This window comes from Aphanomyces invadans (assembly GCF_000520115.1).
Source record: "Aphanomyces invadans strain NJM9701 unplaced genomic scaffold supercont1.11, whole genome shotgun sequence".
Classification (NCBI taxonomy): Eukaryota; Oomycota; class Saprolegniomycetes; order Saprolegniales; family Verrucalvaceae; genus Aphanomyces; species Aphanomyces invadans.
Window position 1 is genome coordinate 1,150,293 of NW_008580156.1, and position 20,491 is coordinate 1,170,783.

The 20,491-nt window shown below is 56.8% G+C and overlaps 9 protein-coding genes across 24 annotated transcripts; 7 read left to right on the forward strand and 2 right to left on the reverse strand.

The window, feature by feature from the left end:
* Positions 1-130: 130 nt before the first annotated feature.
* Positions 131-2,451, forward strand: H310_06463 (hypothetical protein). The gene is made up of 2 exons (XM_008871535.1): positions 131-687; positions 2,164-2,451. The coding sequence occupies exons 1-2, from the start codon at positions 160-162 to the stop codon at positions 2,419-2,421; spliced, it is 786 nt and encodes a 261-aa protein (XP_008869757.1). The 5' UTR covers positions 131-159; the 3' UTR covers positions 2,422-2,451.
* A 457-nt stretch (positions 2,452-2,908) lies between these two features.
* Positions 2,909-4,217, forward strand: H310_06464 (hypothetical protein). Of its 5 annotated transcripts, XM_008871536.1 has the most exons (5): positions 2,909-3,085; positions 3,143-3,290; positions 3,346-3,608; positions 3,661-3,789; positions 3,843-4,217. In XM_008871536.1, exons 1-5 carry the CDS (start codon positions 2,975-2,977, stop codon positions 3,978-3,980), a joined length of 789 nt encoding a protein of 262 aa, XP_008869758.1. In that variant the 5' UTR covers positions 2,909-2,974; the 3' UTR covers positions 3,981-4,217. The 5 variants fall into 5 exon arrangements, with proteins under 5 accessions (XP_008869758.1, XP_008869760.1, XP_008869762.1 ...); XM_008871538.1 differs by having other exon boundaries at positions 3,143-3,608; XM_008871540.1 differs by having other exon boundaries at positions 3,346-3,789.
* A 979-nt stretch (positions 4,218-5,196) lies between these two features.
* On the forward strand, positions 5,197-6,191 carry H310_06465 (hypothetical protein). Its single transcript, XM_008871541.1, has one exon. It carries the CDS (start codon positions 5,302-5,304, stop codon positions 6,034-6,036), a length of 735 nt encoding a protein of 244 aa, XP_008869763.1. The 5' UTR covers positions 5,197-5,301; the 3' UTR covers positions 6,037-6,191.
* A 1,557-nt stretch (positions 6,192-7,748) lies between these two features.
* Positions 7,749-9,167, forward strand: H310_06466 (hypothetical protein). Its single transcript, XM_008871542.1, has one exon. It carries the CDS (start codon positions 7,865-7,867, stop codon positions 8,900-8,902), a length of 1,038 nt encoding a protein of 345 aa, XP_008869764.1. The 5' UTR covers positions 7,749-7,864; the 3' UTR covers positions 8,903-9,167.
* A 191-nt stretch (positions 9,168-9,358) lies between these two features.
* On the forward strand, positions 9,359-11,768 carry H310_06467 (hypothetical protein). 6 transcript variants are annotated; one of them, XM_008871544.1, is made up of 7 exons: positions 9,359-10,238; positions 10,380-10,522; positions 10,607-10,802; positions 10,907-10,984; positions 11,030-11,179; positions 11,250-11,472; positions 11,518-11,768. In XM_008871544.1, exons 1-6 carry the CDS (start codon positions 9,378-9,380, stop codon positions 11,460-11,462), a joined length of 1,641 nt encoding a protein of 546 aa, XP_008869766.1. In that variant the 5' UTR covers positions 9,359-9,377; the 3' UTR covers positions 11,463-11,472; positions 11,518-11,768. The 6 variants fall into 6 exon arrangements, with proteins under 6 accessions (XP_008869766.1, XP_008869768.1, XP_008869770.1 ...); XM_008871546.1 differs by having other exon boundaries at positions 11,047-11,179; XM_008871548.1 differs by having other exon boundaries at positions 10,907-11,179.
* A 241-nt stretch (positions 11,769-12,009) lies between these two features.
* H310_06468 (hypothetical protein) lies at positions 12,010-14,491 on the reverse strand. Its single transcript, XM_008871549.1, has one exon. The coding sequence runs from the start codon at positions 14,421-14,423 to the stop codon at positions 12,051-12,053; it is 2,373 nt and encodes a 790-aa protein (XP_008869771.1). The 5' UTR covers positions 14,424-14,491; the 3' UTR covers positions 12,010-12,050.
* A 1,614-nt stretch (positions 14,492-16,105) lies between these two features.
* On the forward strand, positions 16,106-18,554 carry H310_06469 (hypothetical protein). Its single transcript, XM_008871550.1, has 8 exons — positions 16,106-16,297; positions 16,341-16,445; positions 16,506-16,773; positions 16,835-17,063; positions 17,132-17,221; positions 17,278-17,853; positions 17,903-18,070; positions 18,146-18,554. Exons 1-8 carry the CDS (start codon positions 16,166-16,168, stop codon positions 18,369-18,371), a joined length of 1,794 nt encoding a protein of 597 aa, XP_008869772.1. The 5' UTR covers positions 16,106-16,165; the 3' UTR covers positions 18,372-18,554.
* H310_06470 (hypothetical protein) lies at positions 18,513-20,406 on the forward strand. Of its 7 annotated transcripts, XM_008871552.1 has the most exons (6): positions 18,608-19,096; positions 19,147-19,251; positions 19,297-19,423; positions 19,468-19,654; positions 19,707-19,815; positions 19,881-20,406. In XM_008871552.1, exons 1-6 carry the CDS (start codon positions 18,713-18,715, stop codon positions 19,938-19,940), a joined length of 972 nt encoding a protein of 323 aa, XP_008869774.1. In that variant the 5' UTR covers positions 18,608-18,712; the 3' UTR covers positions 19,941-20,406. The 7 variants fall into 7 exon arrangements, with proteins under 7 accessions (XP_008869773.1, XP_008869775.1, XP_008869776.1 ...); XM_008871551.1 differs by having other exon boundaries at positions 18,513-19,096; positions 19,147-19,423; XM_008871557.1 differs by having other exon boundaries at positions 19,297-19,654.
* On the reverse strand, positions 19,698-20,422 carry H310_06471 (hypothetical protein). Its single transcript, XM_008871558.1, has one exon. The coding sequence runs from the start codon at positions 20,400-20,402 to the stop codon at positions 19,998-20,000; it is 405 nt and encodes a 134-aa protein (XP_008869780.1). The 5' UTR covers positions 20,403-20,422; the 3' UTR covers positions 19,698-19,997.
* Positions 20,423-20,491: the final 69 nt, after the last annotated feature.

Sequence of the window (20,491 nt, forward strand, 5' to 3'; positions counted from 1 at the left end):
CAAGTGCTGTAGTCAGCATTTCCATTCATCCGGACCGGATAATGTTATCCGGTTGTATTTGTTGTATGTTGCGTTGAAGGTTGTCGGAGCCTCAATTACCTTAATGAAGTATACTAGGAATCACTGACGTCAGGTGTGGAGGCACTGTTCAACCAAACCATGGGACGCAACGACCTTCCTGCTCCTGTGAGCGATGCCGAGTGGGCGCTTCGCGTCGACTTGGCCGCCGCCTACCGCCTCTTCCATAAATTTGGCTGGGATGAAGTTATCTACGGCCACTTGACCTGCCGTGTCCCCAGTGGCGCCGACGACGAGGACGTCGAAAACGCCCACTTCCTCATCAACCCCCTTGGCATCCGCTACGACGAAATGACCGCCAGCAAACTCGTCACAATCGACATCAAGGGCAACTATATTAACCGAGGGTCTACTGGCCTCGACATCAACCAAGCAGGGTATGTGATCCACTCGTGCGTCCACGAAGCCCGCCACGACATGCACTGCGTCATGCATTGCCATACTGTCGAAGGATCCGCCGTTTCGTCGATGAAGTTCGGACTGCTGCCCATCTCGCAACTCAGCCATGTCGCGATGAGTGGCGGCGTGAGCTACCACGATTACGAAGGGCTTGCCGTGTCAGAGGACGAGAAGCCCCGGCTGAAGGCCGATTTGGGCCCGGAAAACAAGGTGTTTATCCTGCGCAACCACGGCCTCTTGACCGGCGGTCGAACGATCGCGGAAGCGTTCTTCTTCATGTACTACACTGTGCATGCGTGCAAGATCCAAGTCGCGGCGCTGTCGGCCGGCATTGACAACGTGAGCTACGCATCCGAGGAAGTCGCTCGCAACTTCAAAGTCGGTATGGCCCCGTTCGTCAAGGCCGGCGTCGGCACCGAAATGTTCGATGCGTTGAAGCGCGGTCTTCCCTTGGACTACGCCACCTAATTTTGTGAAAAAGAGTGATGAAATACCACCACACGTCCATAAAAACGTACTTTCAGCTCGCACAAAGGAGGGAGTTCACGTAGAAGCGTCGCGGGTGGCAGCGCCTACTCGAAGAGTTATCAGGAGCTCCGGTAAGGCTCCGAACTTCACCATGTCGAACGCGAAGATCGTCCAGCGAGGGGAAGACCGGCCAGAGACTCGCGGATATGCCGAAGCCAGGCTCCTGATGCGCCACGTGACGGAAGCTTGGTGTGGACGTGGTTGATGGCGGCCAGGCAGCTCGATCGAAAGGTATCATCGTGCGTTCGTCTTGGTCGGAGCATATGCTTCACCACTGGGCCTGGATATCCCGCATTCCAGCTTCGCAGGACGAGTCATCGTGGAGGGGACCGCGCGTAGCGGGCTTGTCTCCGCCACTCGTCTTGACCCATCGTCGGTCGGCGTACGTTTCGTACACACGTTTCGCAAGAGCAAAGTCACTGACCAATCAAATGCCGTCGTGATGACTTCGTTTTCGTGTTTTTGCACTTGGGATGGGTCTCGGAGGAATGTCGTGGCGCCACGTCATCGGTGGACATAAAACCACGGCGACGGGATGGCCCTTGTCTCTGGCGCGTTGTGTCATCGTAGTGCCGCCTTCGTCGAAGAAACCTGGCCTCATCTGGGAATTGAACGCCTGCCACGCACACTATGGGCCGCAACGATCTACCTGCTCCCGTGAGCGATGCCGAGTGGGCGCTTCGCGTCGACTTGGCCGCCGCCTACCGCCTCTTTCATCAATTTGGTTGGGACGAAGTCATTTATGGCCACTTGACATGCCGCGTGCCCAACGACGCGGCCGATGAAGACGTCCAAGGCGCCCACTTCCTCATCAACCCCCTTGGCATCCGCTACGACGAAATGACGGCCAGCAAACTTGTCACAATCGACATCAACGGCAACTACATTAACCGAGGGTCTACTGGCCTCGACATCAACCAAGCCGGCTACGTCGTCCATTCGTCGATCCATGAAGCTCGCCATGACATGCGATGCGTCATGCATTGCCACACTGTCGAAGGATCCGCCGTGTCGTCGATGAAGTGTGGGTTGCTGCCCATCTCGCAACTCAGCCACGTCGCGATGAGCGGCGGCGTGAGCTACCACGATTACGAAGGGCTTGCCGTGTCTGTGGAGGAGAAGCCCCGACTGAAGGCCGATTTGGGCCCGGAAAACAAGGTGTTTATCCTGCGCAACCACGGCCTCTTGACCGGCGGTCGAACGATCGCGGAAGCGTTCTTCTTCATGTACTACACTGTGCATGCGTGCAAGATCCAAGTCGCGGCGCTGTCGGCCGGCATTGACAACGTGAGCTACGCATCCGAGGAAGTCGCGCGGAATTTTAAACTCGGCTTGGCCCCGTTCGTCAAGGCCGGCGTCGGCACCGACATGTTTGAAGCGCTCAAACGCGGCCTGGCGCCAGAGTATGCAACGTAATATCGAACCCATAATCTTCTCTCTTCCCCACCACACACGTCGTTTGCCGGCTTCCCAACTCGTGGGTATACTTTCGCCATGGCCGCGTGGGCCACCTTCATGGCCAACCAGTCAGGTCGGCGAGGCTGTCGACAACAATCGGATCACATGAGGGTTGTCGAGGCGCCAAAAGCACCGTGAAGGGCTTCACGACCTGAACCGCACCATGCTGAGTTCGGAACGTGCATCTTCGGCGTTGTCAGCCATAGATTGGACGTCTCGATTCGCCACTGCGTCACGGTCGGTGTTCGCCCGCATGCAGACGCGGGTGGCTTGACGATCCAAAGCGATTGCGACAGCAACATGTCGCGGTCGAGGCATCGCAGAAACACGTCCCGCTGGGATGGCAAGAGGTACCCCTCTGGAACGAAACCATAGTCGGCACCAAACTTGCGCTTCATGGCGACCAATGTTTTCATGAGTCGATGCGACAACGCATCTCTGTCGAGCGGTCGACGGTTTCATGCGGCCGCACCAGTTACACTTTTGACGGTCGTTCGCGGTGTTGGACGCGATGGCGGCGACAGACACCCACGAGACGTTGGAAGAGCACATGCAGCTGCAACGCGTGTTTCGCATCTTGACGATCGACATCCCGGACAAGCGTCTGGCTCGAAAGTTGCAGGTTGATACGATTCCGACTCGGTGCACGAACTCACGTCAACGTTTGTGCGTCCAACAGGCAGTCGAGGCCAAGCTCGCCGAGCTCTACCACGGATCACTGAGCAACACGTCGTTGGATGGCAATGCGCACGATCGAAACCCGCGCGAAACGAAGCGACTGGAAGACATCAAGGCAGCATACGTGGCCGAGCGCAACAAGTTGCACGGTGCGGCGGTTGCGGGACGTGTCATCTTTGTGTATGTTCACTCGAGCCGTACCAGGTACCCAAGACGAATGGCCCACGACGCATCGAATCACCAAGGACGTGCTGGCGGACGTCCTCGAGAGACTTGGGATGCCGTTGAGTCCGAACGAAGTCGACGATCTTGTGTGGGAAGTCAACGACGGCTTGGATGGCGCCGTGTCGTGGGACGAGTACAACCGGTCGTTCCTTCGTTGCAAGCACGACAAGACGTACCTCGAGCCGACGTTGCTCTTCCACATGACGTGCTTCATCATGTACGACCGCGAGTGCACCGGCAAGGTCCGATATGCAGACGAGTCTTTCGGAGTGGCTCTCGTTCATCGCGGTGCAGGTATCGATGGATGACGCAATGCACATGCTGTTCCTCAAGTACGGCAACCACATGGAAGCGGAAATGGAAGCGCTATTTGGCAAGCAGCTGCGCGACGACGAGTTTGTCCTGACGCTCACGTTTTCCCAGGCAGTGTTGATGGGTCGTTCTGCATGACTCAAAACGCCTTGTTCGTTTTGTAGTACGTCGAAGCGCTCGAGCGGCGTCGCATTGACCAGATCGATCAATTGGGGCTCTTGGGCAAAGTGGGGGCGAAACGACAAGCCAAGGCCACTCAAGCGCTACCTCCCCCTCATGATGCTGCCACGAATGCACATTAGAATGGTCCGCGACATGCAATGACATCGAAGCAAACGGATTGCAATCATCCGAGACACCCCAAACCAACCTAACATGGACTCGCACGAGGTCGTGGACGCAAACGCGGCACATAAATAGTTTGGGACGAGCACATATTTTTTCCACAAAGTTGGTGGCCGGGAATGCCGAGCTCACAAAGATGTAAGCGAATGATGCTGCAATGTATTGTGCTATGCATGCCATCTCTTTACCTCGAATTCTTGTCGCATCCGCCATGATGGCTGCACAGATCATGTGGCTGCGATGCCTTCGTCCCACGATTTGCGACGACGACCCGTGTCCACCGTCCGTTCGTGTCTGAGCGTGAAGTTCACCGGCCTCAAACTCGATTCCGAAACGAGTACGTAGTGCATTCTACTAAAGTAGCGCATCGTGAAGGGAATGGAGACGACCTTGCATTGACCCCCTGACCGCGACGCACTCAACTGTCCGGCAAAAACGCATCGCTTGGTCCACTTGTACGTGTCGCATGATACCGAAACTTGAATGTACCTTTGAGATTCATAGCATGGAGATGCCGTACTCTGGGGAGCCGTTGGCAAGGTGGAAACCGCGGTGACAGGCACGTCTGCCACTTCGCTCACCCGTCAGTCGCCCAACTGTAAACCATGTCGTGAAATGCAAAGCCATGGGGGCTGCTAACCCTCGACGATCCAAGTTGCTTCAGTAAAGATGATGCCAGCAGAATCCATGCAAGTGCGAATTCGTCGTGCATGCATCTTCTTCTGCCATGCGTCGTCGTGACCAGTGACTACTTGACACTAATTTCAGGTAAGCCGTTATTACGAGTGCGATTCCTGTGACCGCCATCCACGACGCAGGCCGACGAGCAATGGCGGCCGCGGTGAATCCATGATCAATAGGCATTCTAATCGCAAGGAATTGAACCCGCGAGCGAGACTGTAGTCGATTGAAACTCTCGTTGTCCCAGTGCCAAGTCTTAACGGATGATGTCCATGGCACTTGCAGCACCGCAAGCACACAATCCACCCTCCAAAGTCCATTCAAGCGCTCGATGGGTCGGGCAGTCAATGCGCGTTCGTGTGGCACTCTGTCACACGCTGCATCTTCCGATCTTTCAACGGCACGCCATTTCTCGAGTTCGAGGATTTTGACCAATCAGCATTAGTTTGCAAAAATATGCGACCAATCAAACGGACGATTCCTACAAAGTCAAAAATATACCACACCAAGAGCTTGCGCCGCGGACCTCCATCGACCACTTGGACGACAACCACCCGCGAGGCACACTCTTGCGCGGGTGCAGTTCCCCACAGCAACATGCAGATCGCGTCGGATGTTTTACGTCCATCAGATGTGTCAACGATCCAGGTGTTCATAGTTGACCACTGCAAGCGAGATGGCAAGACCAGGTACATCATGAACGCACTGCACGTGGGCACTCGAGCGAAGTGGGCCGTCGAACACAGCTACTCGGAGTTCCTCTCTCTCCGCGACAACCTGCACACGTGCGTCAAGTTTGCCAGGCATCGGTGCCCAGGATGTGTGAGCTATACTCGAATGCTCGATCGCTTTCCGTTTCCGCCAAAGAAGCTCCTTCACTTGTCAAATGGAGCTATCGTTCAGCGTAGCATCCAACTATCGCGCTTCATGACGAACGTGATGTCCCATACTTTTACGACCACACCAAAGTGCCAGGTGTGCGGAGGTACGGCCTTTGACCTGACGAAGATGTTCCTTCTTGACGGCGCGACATCGATGAACGACGCGTTTTCGATGAATTCCATTGCCGAAGCATTGGTCCCCCGAGCATTCTTCGTCGAGTACTGCCGTTCATCAAGTAAGATCGAATGCTACAAAGGCCGGACCATTGTGAAAGTGGTGCAAGTACAGCGACATCCCTTGGCAGCACTTCGATCGCCAGTTTTGTCACCATCGTCGCCAATCAGCTCAAACGAACCACAGGTTTGTGAGGATGAAGACGACGATTTCGCTTCCCTCGCACGTACCCTTGATGCAGAGCTACGGCATACCAACAGCGTTTCCGTCGTCTAATCCAGGCCTTCCACAGCGCCACCGCCAGCCGCCGCGCCATATTAATTCTACTTCACGACTGTGACTAAACCTTTGTCGAGCAAGCTTCAACATGGATTATATTATTTTTCTTTGATGAATATCTTGGTTTCATGAGGTACAAAAAAATATCACGATTTCATTTTCGCGCGCTTTTTATGAATTTCGAATGCCTCACGTATCCACGGCCTGCCACCACAACATGCCGCCGCGCTCGGTGATATATGCCCTCTTCGTGCTCCGTGTACGCGGTCACTGAAGACATCGGATCACGTGGATGCTCGCAAGGGAAAACAAGTCTGGAAGGCGAGGGAACTGTCAAGGTCCAACGAACACTCGTTGACGTGTCCCCGTTCATTTTCCCCACACGAAGTCATCAACTTTGGTTCTGGATGAACGTTTCGAGCATGGTGTCACTCGTGGGATACACGGTGCTGTCGTTATGTTCAGTGCTGTACGCTTTCAAGCGATGCATTGTCCTGCGTTGGTGACGATCGGTCGTTGAAAACTCTGCTTTCGTTGTCCCGATGGCGAGCCACGAAGGCAGCTATGTGGTTTTCGATGTCGAACTTGTCCTTACGTCGATTGTGGAGAAGATTCCAACACGTAATGCGCACGATGTCGTGTTGCGCACGCTCTGGCGTACTAGTATGCTATTTGTACGCAGCTGAAGATTGAATTCGAAGTCACCGCAGTTGCACTACAAGAAATCTCAATCACGAGGAATCTCGACCACCTTGCAACTCCACGACCTTCACGATCCCTGGAGGCAGCGACGCCGAGATGCCACATTTGGCATTTCACCATGCCTTCGCTTGTATCGTACCGTCAGCCTAAAGCCTTCGTCGGGAGGTTCCATCCATGAATTGACGGCAGAGCGCTGCTGGTCGGCTCTACCCATCTCATGTCGTTGTAATGTGCGAGGATGATACGTACATTTACCAAAACCTTACACAATGTCTTTTCGAAGAGAGTAATGTACGAGGCGTACAAGGACACTCACGTACGTTGGACCTTACGTCCATTAGTTCAGTTTGCCAGAATGCCACGTGGGGCGGCCAACCAGCCAACTTGCCCAGGCCACGAATGCGGCTTTGCCACGTAGTGTCTTCACCTATTGCATTTACATGGTGCGTCTGAAATCCAAGTCTATGGAATGTCATCGTGTACTCTGCGCGCGCGACCAAGTTTATCCAGCGCGGCAGTACTTCAAATTCTGGCGACACACCTCAGATGATGGGTGAGATACATTGACAAAACATGAAACCATACATTTTCCAAGTGGTAAGGTGTTTCCACATGGAACGGAGAGAGGTTCATGAAATTTTGAAGTGTTATACTGAATCCACAGGTATGTTATACTTTAGAACTTTGCTATTAATAAATTGAAAATATTATGAGGAGGAATGCACAACTTCAACAAGTTGCACAGAATACCGATTTCAAGTGTCCTTGTGGTACATTGTAATAGATCGATAGAATTCAAATAAAATTGGTTCTGTAATGCACAATTTGCATGGTATTGTAACAAAAGCAACAAGTATTACATATTGCACAATTTGCATGGTATTGTAACAAAAGCAACAAGTATTACATTTTTTGCAACGCCCTCTACATATTATAATACTACCAACGTCGGAGCACCCAGTTTGACAATCCACGCAGATTCATGGTTTGGCAATTTCTGTTTGCGCTGGACAATTGCGAGGGCAGTCACATCAGGACGAGTCGCAGGCTAGGAAGGACTCCTCATTTCCGTGCCACCCACGCGAAATCACTAGCCCGAAGCGAAGAAGCAACTACCACCGTCATGATCAAAACCAGCTCCACACCGCGAGGCTCGTTCATGTCGTCGACCGCGTCTCCCCGCGTGTCGGCCACCCCGTCGTTAAACCTCGACGACGTCAACATCAAGACGTGGATTCTCAACACGAGCTTGATCGACAATGTCACGTACTACCGCATCTTGGTGCGCCGTGGCGCGACTACAGTTATTCAAGAGACGAAGCGCCGATACAATGACTTTCTCGAGTTCCGCGACAACCTCCTCGATTTGTTTGAGACCATGCCGACATGCCCTCGCTGCATGAACATTGCCAAGGCCATCGCGTCGTTTGAATTCCCAAAGAAGCACTACTTTTCTGCCAAGTCCAAAGTTGTTGTGAACTATCGCATGCAAGCGTTCCGCAACTTCATCTCGATGGTCGTGACCAAAGTGTTCAACCCGTCGCCCAAGTGTCCGACGTGCGGCGGGCAAGTGATCACGGTTGTCCTGCGATTCCTCTTACAGCACGCGACGATTTTGCCGGAGAACCAAGTTCCCCGTGACATGCCACGACAAACCGTCACAACCCCCAGCTCCACCCGCAGTGACTCGGCTGCCGCCAGCTTTAACAACTTTCCGCGCTCGTCATCGGCGCCAATGTCTAGTTTGCGCGGTGCCATCACGACGTCGTCCTCGTTGGCGAATTCGAATGCTGCGTTCCCTTCGAGTCAATTCCCGCATGCCGCATCGACGGGACTGCAGACAACATCGAGAGCCCTGCCGTCCAAGTTTTCTTCGTTGCAACGGTACTCGGTTCCACAAGAAGACCACGAAGATATGTACGATGACTTTGACGAAGATGTATCCAAGCAAAAACAACTCGCACGCCCTCCCGCGACCTTTGACAGCTTCCTGCATGACAAGGACAGCGCGCGCAGCTTCTCGGCCGCCTCAGATACCATTCCCGATAGTGAACAACCCGAAGCGACGACGCCTGCCGTCGAACACCCGGAAGGCGAGCGCACTAGCGACAGCTCGGACGACGAGATTGAAATGACGGGCGTCTTCACCACGCTCAAGTAGACGGGCCAAGGCGCACTTACTATTGCGAGGGCTCGTCGAATGGTTGCATGTGCCTTAAGTTATTTACATGGTGTGCAATGCGTTGTCATAGCAATTGCACATCCTACTCTTGTAGATGGCGCGCTTTAACGCACGGCAGCGTCAAGACAAAGACATGTTGCGCACGAAATACAAGTCTTTCTGGACTTACTCCAGCTTCGACTACTGGCACTACATGCAACATTGCAGCATCAGGGACTGGCGCAGCCACCAAGCAAGCATGCTGGACGATTCGTGCTGCGCCGTCGTCGATGTGGCGTAGGTGGGTCCAAATTCAAGATGAGATCACCCGGATATTACATCCTTTATCCGTATGTTTCACGGGTCTGGATTGGGTGTTCAACAATGTTTAAATGACATTCATTGGCTAACCAAATGCCCTATGTAAGGAAAACCCCTTAAATAAAGAATTCGACGCAACAGGCGATCCAGCGAGATGGAACGGGTGTATTCGGCCGTGTTTGGCGAAGACGCGCAGAAGCAGTCCTTGCAGCACGAGATCGAGACGCGCCAGGACGACGTGGACTACCTGCAACATAGAGACGATGGTGTTGGCCTTGCCATTGATCAAGACAGCCCAGTTCCTCCAATTGAAGTGCATATCCGCCCACTCACGCCGGAATTCCTCGAGCAACACAACCTTCAGATGCAGCATCGCCAGTACCATGACGTCCTTCCTCCTCCACCACCACCGTCGGCATCGTCGATCGCAGCTGCTCCCCTGGTGACGCGTCCACTGCCATCGTCTTTCAAAGGACCCCTGACAACCGAATTGTCGGAGCTTGGTGGCGCGTTGAAAGCAGGTGCTCGCGCATTCGTCCTCGCTTACGGCGCGAAAGCCTTCACAGCCCTTCTTCTTGCATCACGGAAATGGGGCGTCGACGACACCAACTCGTACGCAGACGCATTGCGCCTGTTGTCTCAAAGCGACACGTTTCGCTTCGGTGGGTTTGTCGGCGCGCTCGTTGGGTCGTACCGGGCGACAGAAATCGTCTTAAACTATGTCCGTGGGCCGTGCACACCAGACGACGCAACGCACAAGGCGATCGCCGGTGCCGTTTGCGGCCTGAGCCTCTTCCTGGACACTCCGTCGCGGCGGCCGGTGATCTCGCTTTACATTTTCATTCGCATGCTCGACATCTACCTCCGCCACGCATCATGGCAAGAACGTATTGGGATCGATAAAGTGCTTGACGACCACCCGTTTCTCACAACGTACTCGACCGAGATGCTCTTTGCGCTGGCGAACGGCCCCATCATCTACGCAGCGGCGTACACCCCGTCGTACCTGCCTAAGGTGCGACATGGCATTCTTCTCGTGTGCATGTATGGAGCTCGATGCGCAGATGCTTCCATTGCGTCGAGAAACTTGCATTTTGCCCATCACCATGGCTCAAACGGGAGCGGGTACGATTGACTGCGGTGGTGCGACTTGTAGAGTTACTACAACTTTATCATCCATGCCGGGAACCTGTCACACCACGGCACAGACTATGTGCTACGGCGACGGCACCGCGGCGACATCGATGCGTCCACCGGTCGAGTTGTGGCATTTACTCCGTGCCAGCCCCACTTTCATCGGTACGTTAGAGGTTGATTCTGCGCTGCTCGTTTGTACGTTCCAAGACGATCGGCAAGTTGGTTTATCTCGACTCGATCGGGTAGGGAATCATGCGTGGCCCACGCCGTGAAGGACTGGATCACGGACGGTGTCGTCCGCGCTGCTCGTTTGTATGTTCCTGTGCACTTTACGCCCCTGTTGTTATTCAAGCGTCGCCAGTTGGTGTCGGCCCCGGCTAAAACGCTGACGCAAACCGCGCTCGCGACGCTGCGGTCGTCGGCATTCTTGTCGTCCTACCAGGTAGGCACCGTCGCATTCAACCACGGGCCACCATGTACAACTCCATCTCGTTTCTCCAGTGTGTGGTATGCATGGTGACGGGGCTCAAGTCGTTTGCCACGTAGGCGCTTGTCAAGGTCTTTTTGTGTGCGACCCGCAACAGTTTCCACGAAGACTACTCGCTGTCGGCACTCTTTGGCGGGGTACTGCGCATTTGTCTTGAGGATCACGATGGATGGAATGGTTAGTTCATGGCGGGGCTCAGCCTCTTTTGCGAAGACCCGAAACGACGGAACGAACTCATGTTGTACACGGCGGTGCGTGGGCTTGATGTTGTGTGGGCCATTCTCCAACGACACAAAGCCATCGCGCGTTGGCTTCGATGGCGGCACGCCGATGTATGTCTGAGAGAGATGCACCCAAACGATGGGCATGTGACTTTGCAACCGTCTAATGCGTCGACCGTAGGTGCTGTTCTTTTGTGTAGCCATGTCGGTGATTCTATCGAGGCGCCCAGCCCACTTCAAGCCGACGTATTTGTCGCTCCTTCGGTTCGTGTTTGGCCCGTCCGTCGTGGTGTCCCCGTCTGCAACCCTCACGACTGCCGACGAACGCAAGATCCCATCAGCCATGCAGCGTCCAAGCCACCGGGCTACGTCATCCCAACTCGTCCCGCAGTAACGCGGCAATGGTGCGCTTGCCCTCCTCCAAAGATTCATCCACCACAATACGGCAGGACACCGTTCAACGCTTTCGACGGGACAACTTGCCATGCATCCATCGACGACGGGACGGCGATGCCAAGCGATGCTACTGGAGCACCTGGCGCTCCATTCCCAATGCGCATCGGTCCAGATGAACCGACTCACACTGGCTCGTGGGGCTGCGCCAGGAGATTCCATGTTGGCGGTCGTGCTTCCCCTAGCATTCGAGCCCAGCTGAACGTAAAGAATCCCCGATCTGAATGCAACGACCGATCAAGCCGAGGCGTCAAAGTTTCACCCGCACGACGACGATGGCGCACCACGTCGTTGTCTTGCATATCAGTGTGACGACGGTACCTGGACGTTGCCAACGGGGGTAACGAGGTTGAGTGGGTTGGAGATGGGCGGGATGATTCGTGTCGTCGCAGTCCGAAGTGCGGTGTAGAGAGCAGCACTTCCCTGCAATTTCCCATCATCTGGAGCATCCACCACCACTCGGTGCAGGCGGTGGCCGGGGTCGAGACTGGAGCTATCGAGGGTGAACATGTCGACTGTGTTAAACTCGCTACAACGACAGCTTGTGGCCACTGAGAGTCGTAAAGTGCGGCGCGGCCGCCGAGTTGTGCGGCGTGTTTTCTTTGGCCAGCGTCGATGTGTTGGGGCGGGAGGAAGAATTGGTGGCTGTGGTCGACCCGACCAACGGGCACGCCATGTCGTACATTTCGCACAGCTTGCAGTGGTCGATGACGCCCATCATGCCGACGTCGTGGACCGTGCAATGCACGTCATTGCTTGTCTTGGTCGCGTACTTGTAGCACTGGCTGTGGGAGCAGCGGGTGGCGGCTACATGATGGACGCAGGTTGTGGGGTTCGAGCCGAGGACTGCCATGTGGCAGCCCGGGACCGCGCACGAATTGTCGAGGGCATGGTCCGTGCAAAAGCCTGGCACGGACACCATCTCTTCGCAGAGGGGGGCGACGCACAACGTTGCGTTCGCGTGCACGAGGCAGAGCGGCGCCTTGGACACGGTCTGGCACTCATCAAAGTTGCACGTGCGCGAAGACGACGGCGTGCTGGCAAAGTGATGTGTCGATCCGTGGGGCGGCTTGGTCGTGTCGTTGAAGTGAAACGACCCGGTGGACGGCGTCCACGCAAAATGATCCGACGACGAAGTCGACGAAGGCGGTGGCTTGACATCAAACGCCGACGTTGCGGACGACGACGACGCAAACGGAAAATGGACGTGCGGCGGCACCCCGAGACACATTTCGCACAACCCCTTGCCGAGAACTTGCCGTGAACAGGTCGGGTTGGCACAAGTCGTGCGGGACGGAGGGAACCCAGCCGCGTCTTGAAAAAACACGGTCGATGGCGCGTCGTTGTACTCGAGGTAGCCGTACCGGGTCAGTCCAGACGTCGCGAGCGGGTTGGACGGATGGAGCTGGTGGCGCGATGTCGACGGAAAGGCGGGGGAAGACAGGTGCGGGTCCCAGTACGACGTGGGGTTGCTCGGATGTCGTTGGTCGGATGGAGCGTGGTGGTGGTGGTGGTGGTGGGGCTGCTCATGCAGCTTCTTGCCATACTCGTCGTGCAAGCTGAGCGCATCCGCGTACAAGTGGTGGTCGCGCTGCTGCACCGACGACGATGCATGATGATGGTCCAACAGGTCCACCATGCCCGTCGTGGACGCAGACGCGGTGAGGTAGTCCGTCTTTACTCTGCTGGACTTGGCAGCGGACTCGATGTGCTGGCTCGCGGCGGCGGGTTGCTTGGCGAGTTGCTGCTTGTGTCCCGATTTTTTCTCGCGCTGCTCGTAGTGCGGCTGGCACAACCAGTTGCAGTAGACGGGCTGCGTGCACTGCGCCTCGGAGCAAAACTTGAGTACCTTTTCCTTGGACATCGATGCGTCCGTGAGCGCCATCGACGTGAGTTGTTTTGCATCCAGGCCCTTCTCGGCCTGGCCACGGAGATGGTAATGCGTCGTGCAGAGGCGGTCTCGCTGAGCATTCTTGTCGCAGTCCGGGTGGGTACATCGTCGGAGCTCGCGCTGCAGCGACGCGAGTGTATCCTCAAACGATTGCGTGGTCTGTTTGGTGTCGACGAGATGTTGAGCTTGCTTGATGAGGTCGTTGCCATGGATCCGGCACAAGTGGTTGCGTTGCGAATGCTTGCCGCAGTTCGGGTAGCAGCACATGGTGTACGCGCTGTTGAGTCGGCGCTTGTTGATGGCGTGGGGGAGCTGCCCCGTCGCCATCATGAGCTTTTCGTGGCCGCGGCAGAACCCTCGCCCTTGGTCGTTCTTGAAACATCCCTTGGTGCGGCAGACGGGAATGCTCTGGGAGCGCACGGCCAGCGCTTCGTCCAGCATGGTCGTGCCGTGCTCTTGATGTTTGGGGCAACGCGTGCCATTCGTTGGCGCTTTATCGCGGCAGCCAGGGAATCCACATGGAAACACCACCGCATGACGGTTGCAAAAGATGCCGTACGACTGGCTCACCTTGGCGCGGTTGGGGCAGTCATGATACGAGCACTTTTGCGCCGACGCGTCGCCGGTCAGCTCAATCGTGGCGGTCGGGAGCGCGTCTAGAGTCTGGGGCAGCGGCGCCTTGGACCTGCTGCTCGCCGACTTTCTCGTGGTTGGTGCTTGTGGTGGCGGAGGGGATGTGGCATGGCTGATTCGGGAGGATGCAGGCCGGGTCCGACGCGGACGTGCGCCATGGAGACTGCACGCCGTGTCTGGTGCGGCTACGGACGTCGCACAGCCCTTGGTTTTGCACGTGAACGCCGCTGCCGCACCGTCGCTACTAGTTCCTGCCGCGCCGTCCGCAATCGACGATCCATCGCCGCCATACTGGTGCTGCTCCTGCTGCTTGGGCGACAATACGCTGTCCGGTTTGGCCTCCACAGCACTGCCATGATGGACGTCGTGACCTTCCATCAATCCAGCGCCGACGACGACGACGACGACGACGGTGTCTGCGAGCCAAGTCACACAATGAAACGACCCCGTTGTTGCTTTCTATGCCCAAATGGCCCCGTGAAAACCAAGCTCGGGACGACCACCATACAAACATCAAGAGTGGATTGTATGGTTTTGATTCTGTATACAGCCACGAGCGGGCGCATGTGGCCCCCGCGAGCGGGCCAGCCTCGGCGATGCCACACGGCGCTGCCTCGGCCGCGTTCGATGCCATCACGATAGTATGTTTGTGGCGTGCGGTGGCGTCGACGCCGTCGTGCACACCAGGCCACACCGGTCGCCCCGACCACCCCCGCGAGTAAACCCCGCAGGACGTGACGACCCGCGCCGTCGGCGTCTCCGTGGCGTCCCTCGGCCGGTGTCACAACAGTGGGTGGTGGCTGTATCATCTCCGTTTTGGAATAAAATGACAAGGAAAATGTATCGAATTGGAATAAAACGAGCTGCGAGGGGGAAAACTTCGAAGTACCGCACTGTATCGTTACAATTGACTGCCCTTTCTCGCCCACGGATTGGTGGATTGCCGCGCTGTCACGTTTGAAAATTCGAAATTTGAAGGGCGAACTCGGCCGAGAAGGCTGGGGGGGCGGCGCTAGTGGCTCGGCGATCGCCACGACGACATCGACCCCGAGGGTGCGTGCTCGGAATGGATGCAGCGGCGTTGGGGAACGCCTTGCACCAGCGCCCGCTGCCGACCGCATGTCTATCTCCGTCGAAGTACCCCTGTATCGCGCCCCCACCTGTTGTGTTACTTGTATCGCCCTCCCGCCGTCGCGGTGGTGGTGGGGCGGCCCCACGTCGCCGAGAGTGGCCGCCCCGCCACAGGTGGTGGTACCTGGTGGCGATCACGGACTTCCACTGCACCGTATTTGGTGTGCGAAGTGACGACATCAGAAAGCTGCTGGTCCGAGGCTGCACCGCTTGGTTCAAATCCGCCGCCGCGGTAGGTAGGTACGTACGTAGGTAGGTGTACTGGTACCTGGTGGACGCGGGCCAAAAGTACTCAATCGAGGCCGAAATTGGTGGTGGCGGCTCGCCGGGCGCTGCTGGTTGAAGAACACCCAGGCTTGGTGGAGCGAGACTGGAGCGCATCTATTGCGCCACTCGACAGCCTAGAATGCATGCGTCGCCACGAGCTATCTACGCGCCACTGTCGACAGCCACCCGATGATGCCCTCGGCCCCGTCACAGTCACGCAGTCTGGTCGTCGCGCTGTCACGTTTGAGAGTGGCGGCGACGGTCACCTCGACATTGCAGATGAACACCCCGATCGAGACCCAACTTGATGGCTTTCACCGACGAGCCCATGCCCTTCCCCCAACGAGATACTCTTAAACACGCTTCACTCCGACCACACCAAACAATTAGGGGGGGTCCTGCCGCACTAGACACTGTTAACCCACGTCGATAAAATCTTGTGCGCCGCGGACCAGACTAAAAACAAGGCCAGTTTCGGGCAAACGCGAATGGGAGGCAGTACAACACACGCTGCCCATGAGGCAGCGCAAGGCGCATGTCCCTGGCTATCTCATTTGTGCAGCGGCAAGCACTTCAGTGCCACCTCTCGGTCGCCGCCGACGAATCCGTTGCCTGCCAGAAAATCCGTGAAACTGCCGGGACCGCGCTAATTTTAGACATTCGCCACAACGGCGTCGAGCGTCGCCCGGGACGACCTGTGTAGCTCGCGCCGACAACTTGCCATGTCGTCGTCGACAGGCCGCCGCGTGGCAGCCCTTCAAAACGGCGAGAGCTTTGCTGACTCGACCATCTCGACTGCCCACTCGGACGACGTCGGCCATGACTTTCACACGGCGCCATCGCATCAAGTCAAGGTGTCGACCAGACTTTAGTCATTGCCTCACGCTTGCTTTGCAGCCAGGGGAAGACTATTGCGTGGTGTGGACCCGCAACGAAGAAGTTAGCGGGTGCATGGTGTGCAATACCAAGTTTACGCTCTTCCTTCGCCGCCACCATTGCCGCGTACGTCGGAAAGACTGGATGGACACAATACCTGCGATCGGCAACGTATTGATCGTTTAGAGCTGTGGCGACGTCGTATGCGGTCACTGTGCCGAATCCAAGCGTGAGGTGTATGGCCTGGTTGGCATGCATCGAGTGTGCGACGCGTGCTTGACAAATGGCGTGTGGATGGATCCGGTCGCGCGCCGCCGCCTCGAGAGGCTCGAGCAAAGCCATAGCATCGCACATGAAGACGACGATGACGACGGAGTCTACTTCACAGGTCAATCGATCGATGGTCGCAACGACTGTCGCAGAAAGACCGTACCGGGGGCAACGAGTACGGAAGGTACGTGAAGTCCAGCGTAAACGGTCGAGGACAAATCATCCACCCCTCAACGTGGTTTCAGATCGCAGTAATTGCGCTTTGGCCAGACTCAACTTCGACGGGGACGCTGCTGGGGACGATGTCGACGACGCGTTGGGCGAACTGGAGGAGTTCTATGCCGCGTATGCCCCCCAAGACGTTCATTTGGCCAAGGCACAGCTGGCCCAATATGGCGCTGGCCAGCGCGACCTCATGTGGCGCATGCTGCACGCACATTACAACGTCTCGTTCGAAAGCGCGACGAACGGCCTGTGCGTCGAGAGGGCGACATGCCGTCGTTGGGCGGCCAATGTATACACTCACACGGCGTACATGATAGGCGGCGATCCCAATACGATGCAGAGGATCCACTTGCCAAGAATCACCACCACGATGACAACGAGCGAGCGACGCCTGCACTTTCGCACAGGTACCTTGTGGCAACTAGAGCTGCTAAGGTGGTTGTACCCAATGCTCAATTTGTAGTGTCGAATGGGCGCAGGCACCAGGGAAAGGACACAACAACACGGTGCAGCCAGAAGACGAGCATGCCAACAACGCCGACGACGACGCCTGCTTGACGGAATCGGTGCTCGGGAACGACTCGACGACATCCCAAGATGAAAGGTCACTCTCCGCCTCGAATGTGAACAAGGCCAAGACTGTAAAGGACCACGGCCCCGAAGAAGACGAGGTGCTAGAAGTGGACGACAGCTCGATGCACAAACACACTGAAATTGGAGACAACGATGTCGGTGCACCAGTTCCAGCGGTGGAGCTCGTTCAAAACGAAGTCGTCGTAACGTGTAGCGTCGACCTTCCGGTTGACGGGAAATCGTCAGGTCTTGAGGTACAAAAAGTTCCCGAGATGGCTGACGCCGACTCTCCGAACCATCGCGCTGACGACGATTCCCCCCACGATGCCCCTCGTTGTGATCACTCGTGTGCGCGAAACGTCGACGTCGCCATGCGTCCTGTGCCTGCCGTTGTAGCCACAGCAGAGTCCCCCGAAAGCCCCCTTGAGTCTCCCCTTGGACTTCATCCAGAACCGCACGATCACAGGTGCATGCATTGCACGTCAAGCCTTCGGAGGACTCATGGGCGGCGATAGTGACCGAAATGTGGAGACCCTCCTGAGCGACCCCCCGGATTTTCCCGATGAATTCGTCGACGAACGTCCACGAACGCTGACATGGGTGAATGCCAACTCGCAGCATTTCACGGACAAGAGCGTTCCCATAAAAGCCCTGTCAACACCATTGCGCAAAGCATTGTCTAGGCAAGCAGCCCCGTTGTCACTCTCGCACACTTGATCTATCTCTGTCGATAGGCTAAAGGTTCTTCTTTGACGTAGACGCTTGACGTGGCGTTTCATCCGTGGCCATCGATGGCTCGTCGGCGGCGTCGTGGCCCTGACCTGGCTTCTCAAGCGACCAAGGCGTGGCTGGCTTCGATACGTCGCGATCTTGTTCTTGGTTGTTTCGCCCGGGCATCCAACGGTCCTAGCCCTCGTCGCCAAACTCATGTCGCGTCGTCGCCGTTCCACATCGCATCATTTCACACCGCCTTTGGAACCTTAACGACTCGAATGCAACGTATCTTTTCGCTCCGGCAAGCCCACGTCGCCCACGTGCTGGACCTGGCTGCCGTGAGACACCACCAGACTCGGCGGGGGGATCCATGCCTTGTCGACGATGACTGTGTCGACCGTGAAGCCCCCGTCGCAAACGAACATCCTTGAGTTGGCCCCGCGCATTCCGCAGAGGTGATATGGGTGTCGAGTTGGTGGAGATCGGCAGCGCCACTCTAGAAGTACGCGAGATTTTTCTCCACTTCTGGCATCGTCCGAGGCTGAAACGGCCAATCTTTGCCTGGCGCCGCCTCCACCGATGATACACTTCTGACAATAACGGACGCCGCCATGGATTTGACTCCTTATATCGCGATGTCGACGTCGCCGACAGGCCAGCCGCAGCATGAGCCTCACCCGTCGAGTTTGACGGGTCGGGTGTTGACCAAACAACGGTCCGAGCTCACGCCGCAGGCGGTGCGGCTGGCGACGCTCCACCTGCAACGGCACACGTCCATGGAATCGTCGTCGCTTTCCAAGGGAATGACGTCAAAGCACTCGCCGGCGCACACGTGCAAACTCCCCCCGGCGCCCGAGAAAGAAGAGTCGCCCGCCAAAAAGTTCAAAAAGCACCTGCGGCAGGGCTTTCGCCTTCTCTCGAACGCGAGCTACAAGGACTTGCGAGAGCCCGAGATGCAGTGGAAACGTGTGCCAGCACCGCCCAAAGACCGACGGGTGCAGTGCCGCAAGACGTGGCGACGACACCATGCTAACGGATGCAGTAGACGGACGAGCCTTACACCGTGTGGTGGGTTGACGACGACGCGTTGGTCGGGTGCATGATCTGCCACGTCCCGTTTGGCATGTACTTTCGCCGCCATCACTGCCGGGTACGCCCGCTCTTGTTTGTGTTGTCATTGATGGAGCGGTCGCAGTCGTGCGGCGACATCGTTTGTTCCGACTGTTCCAAGGCGCGGAAGGACGTGTATGGCTTGGATGGACTCCATCGCGTGTGCGACGCGTGCATGGTCGACGGCACGTGGGTACAGCCCCAACGACAACGTACGGCTGTCATGACAATCCAGGATTCTGACTCGGCGGAGCAGGCTCCATCGTGGACGATGCGGCTGGAGACGATCGAGTCCAGCCCCACGCATGGGTCGACTTCAACGATCCACTGCCAGCACCGCCTCCGGAACCGTCTTCGGCGTGGGAGATTCCAACACATGCCAAAGGGGACGTCGGCGCACCACCTGGCCTTGTCCACGCTCCCCCACGACCGCTAAACGTCACGTACGATAATGCACTCTTGTCCTGGTTTCGCTCCACGACGTTGCACGACCAGATGCGTTTCAACTCCCGTGGCACATGAAGGCAATGCGGCGTGGGTCGCAGACTTTAGCGCTGTCGAGACACTGGCGTCCCGCAACGTGATGGAGGGTGCCCTGTCCGAGGTGCTGTCGCCGTGCCATGGCACGTGCTCTCGCACATGCAAATGATCACGGTATTTTTATCGTAGGACGACGAAAACGACCGATCGAGCTGTTGTAGTCTACGCGGTTGCTGTGTCGTTTCATGAGAACGTCGTAAAGCAACGGCGTCGTGCGAGCTCTCGATTGAACTCCGATATGGACGTTCATTTGTTTTGAGGCGGAATCACGCGCGCCGCCAGCAAGTTGCGCATTTCGTCGGACGGAACGGGCGCAACGGGCGTGGGTCGCCGGTCGACGTCGGGGTCAGCCACGCCAACGACGTCCAGGTCGCTGTGAAAGGTCACGTGCCGCCGTCCGACGCGCTGCTTGCGGGGCGGTAACGCGTCATCTTCGTCTTCGTGGTCCATACGCAACGGTGCGAGGTTGCGAGGCGTGTAATACGCCACGAGGCACTCTTGGCGGTAGTACTCTGTGATCGAGTGCTCGTGGACGTCGCTGAACCGGGAACGCTTTCGTGTCGGAGTGGACTGCGGCCGAGACAGGTCCAAGTACCGTGGCCAATCTGCCGTTGCGATGGCAGGACTCGGCGGCTCCCCGTGCAGCATCATATCGGTGAGCTCGTGCAAGTTGCAAACTCTGTATCACGCATCGGGGCTATTGGTAGAAGCGTCGCCGCAGCCATTACGTCGCCTGGGAG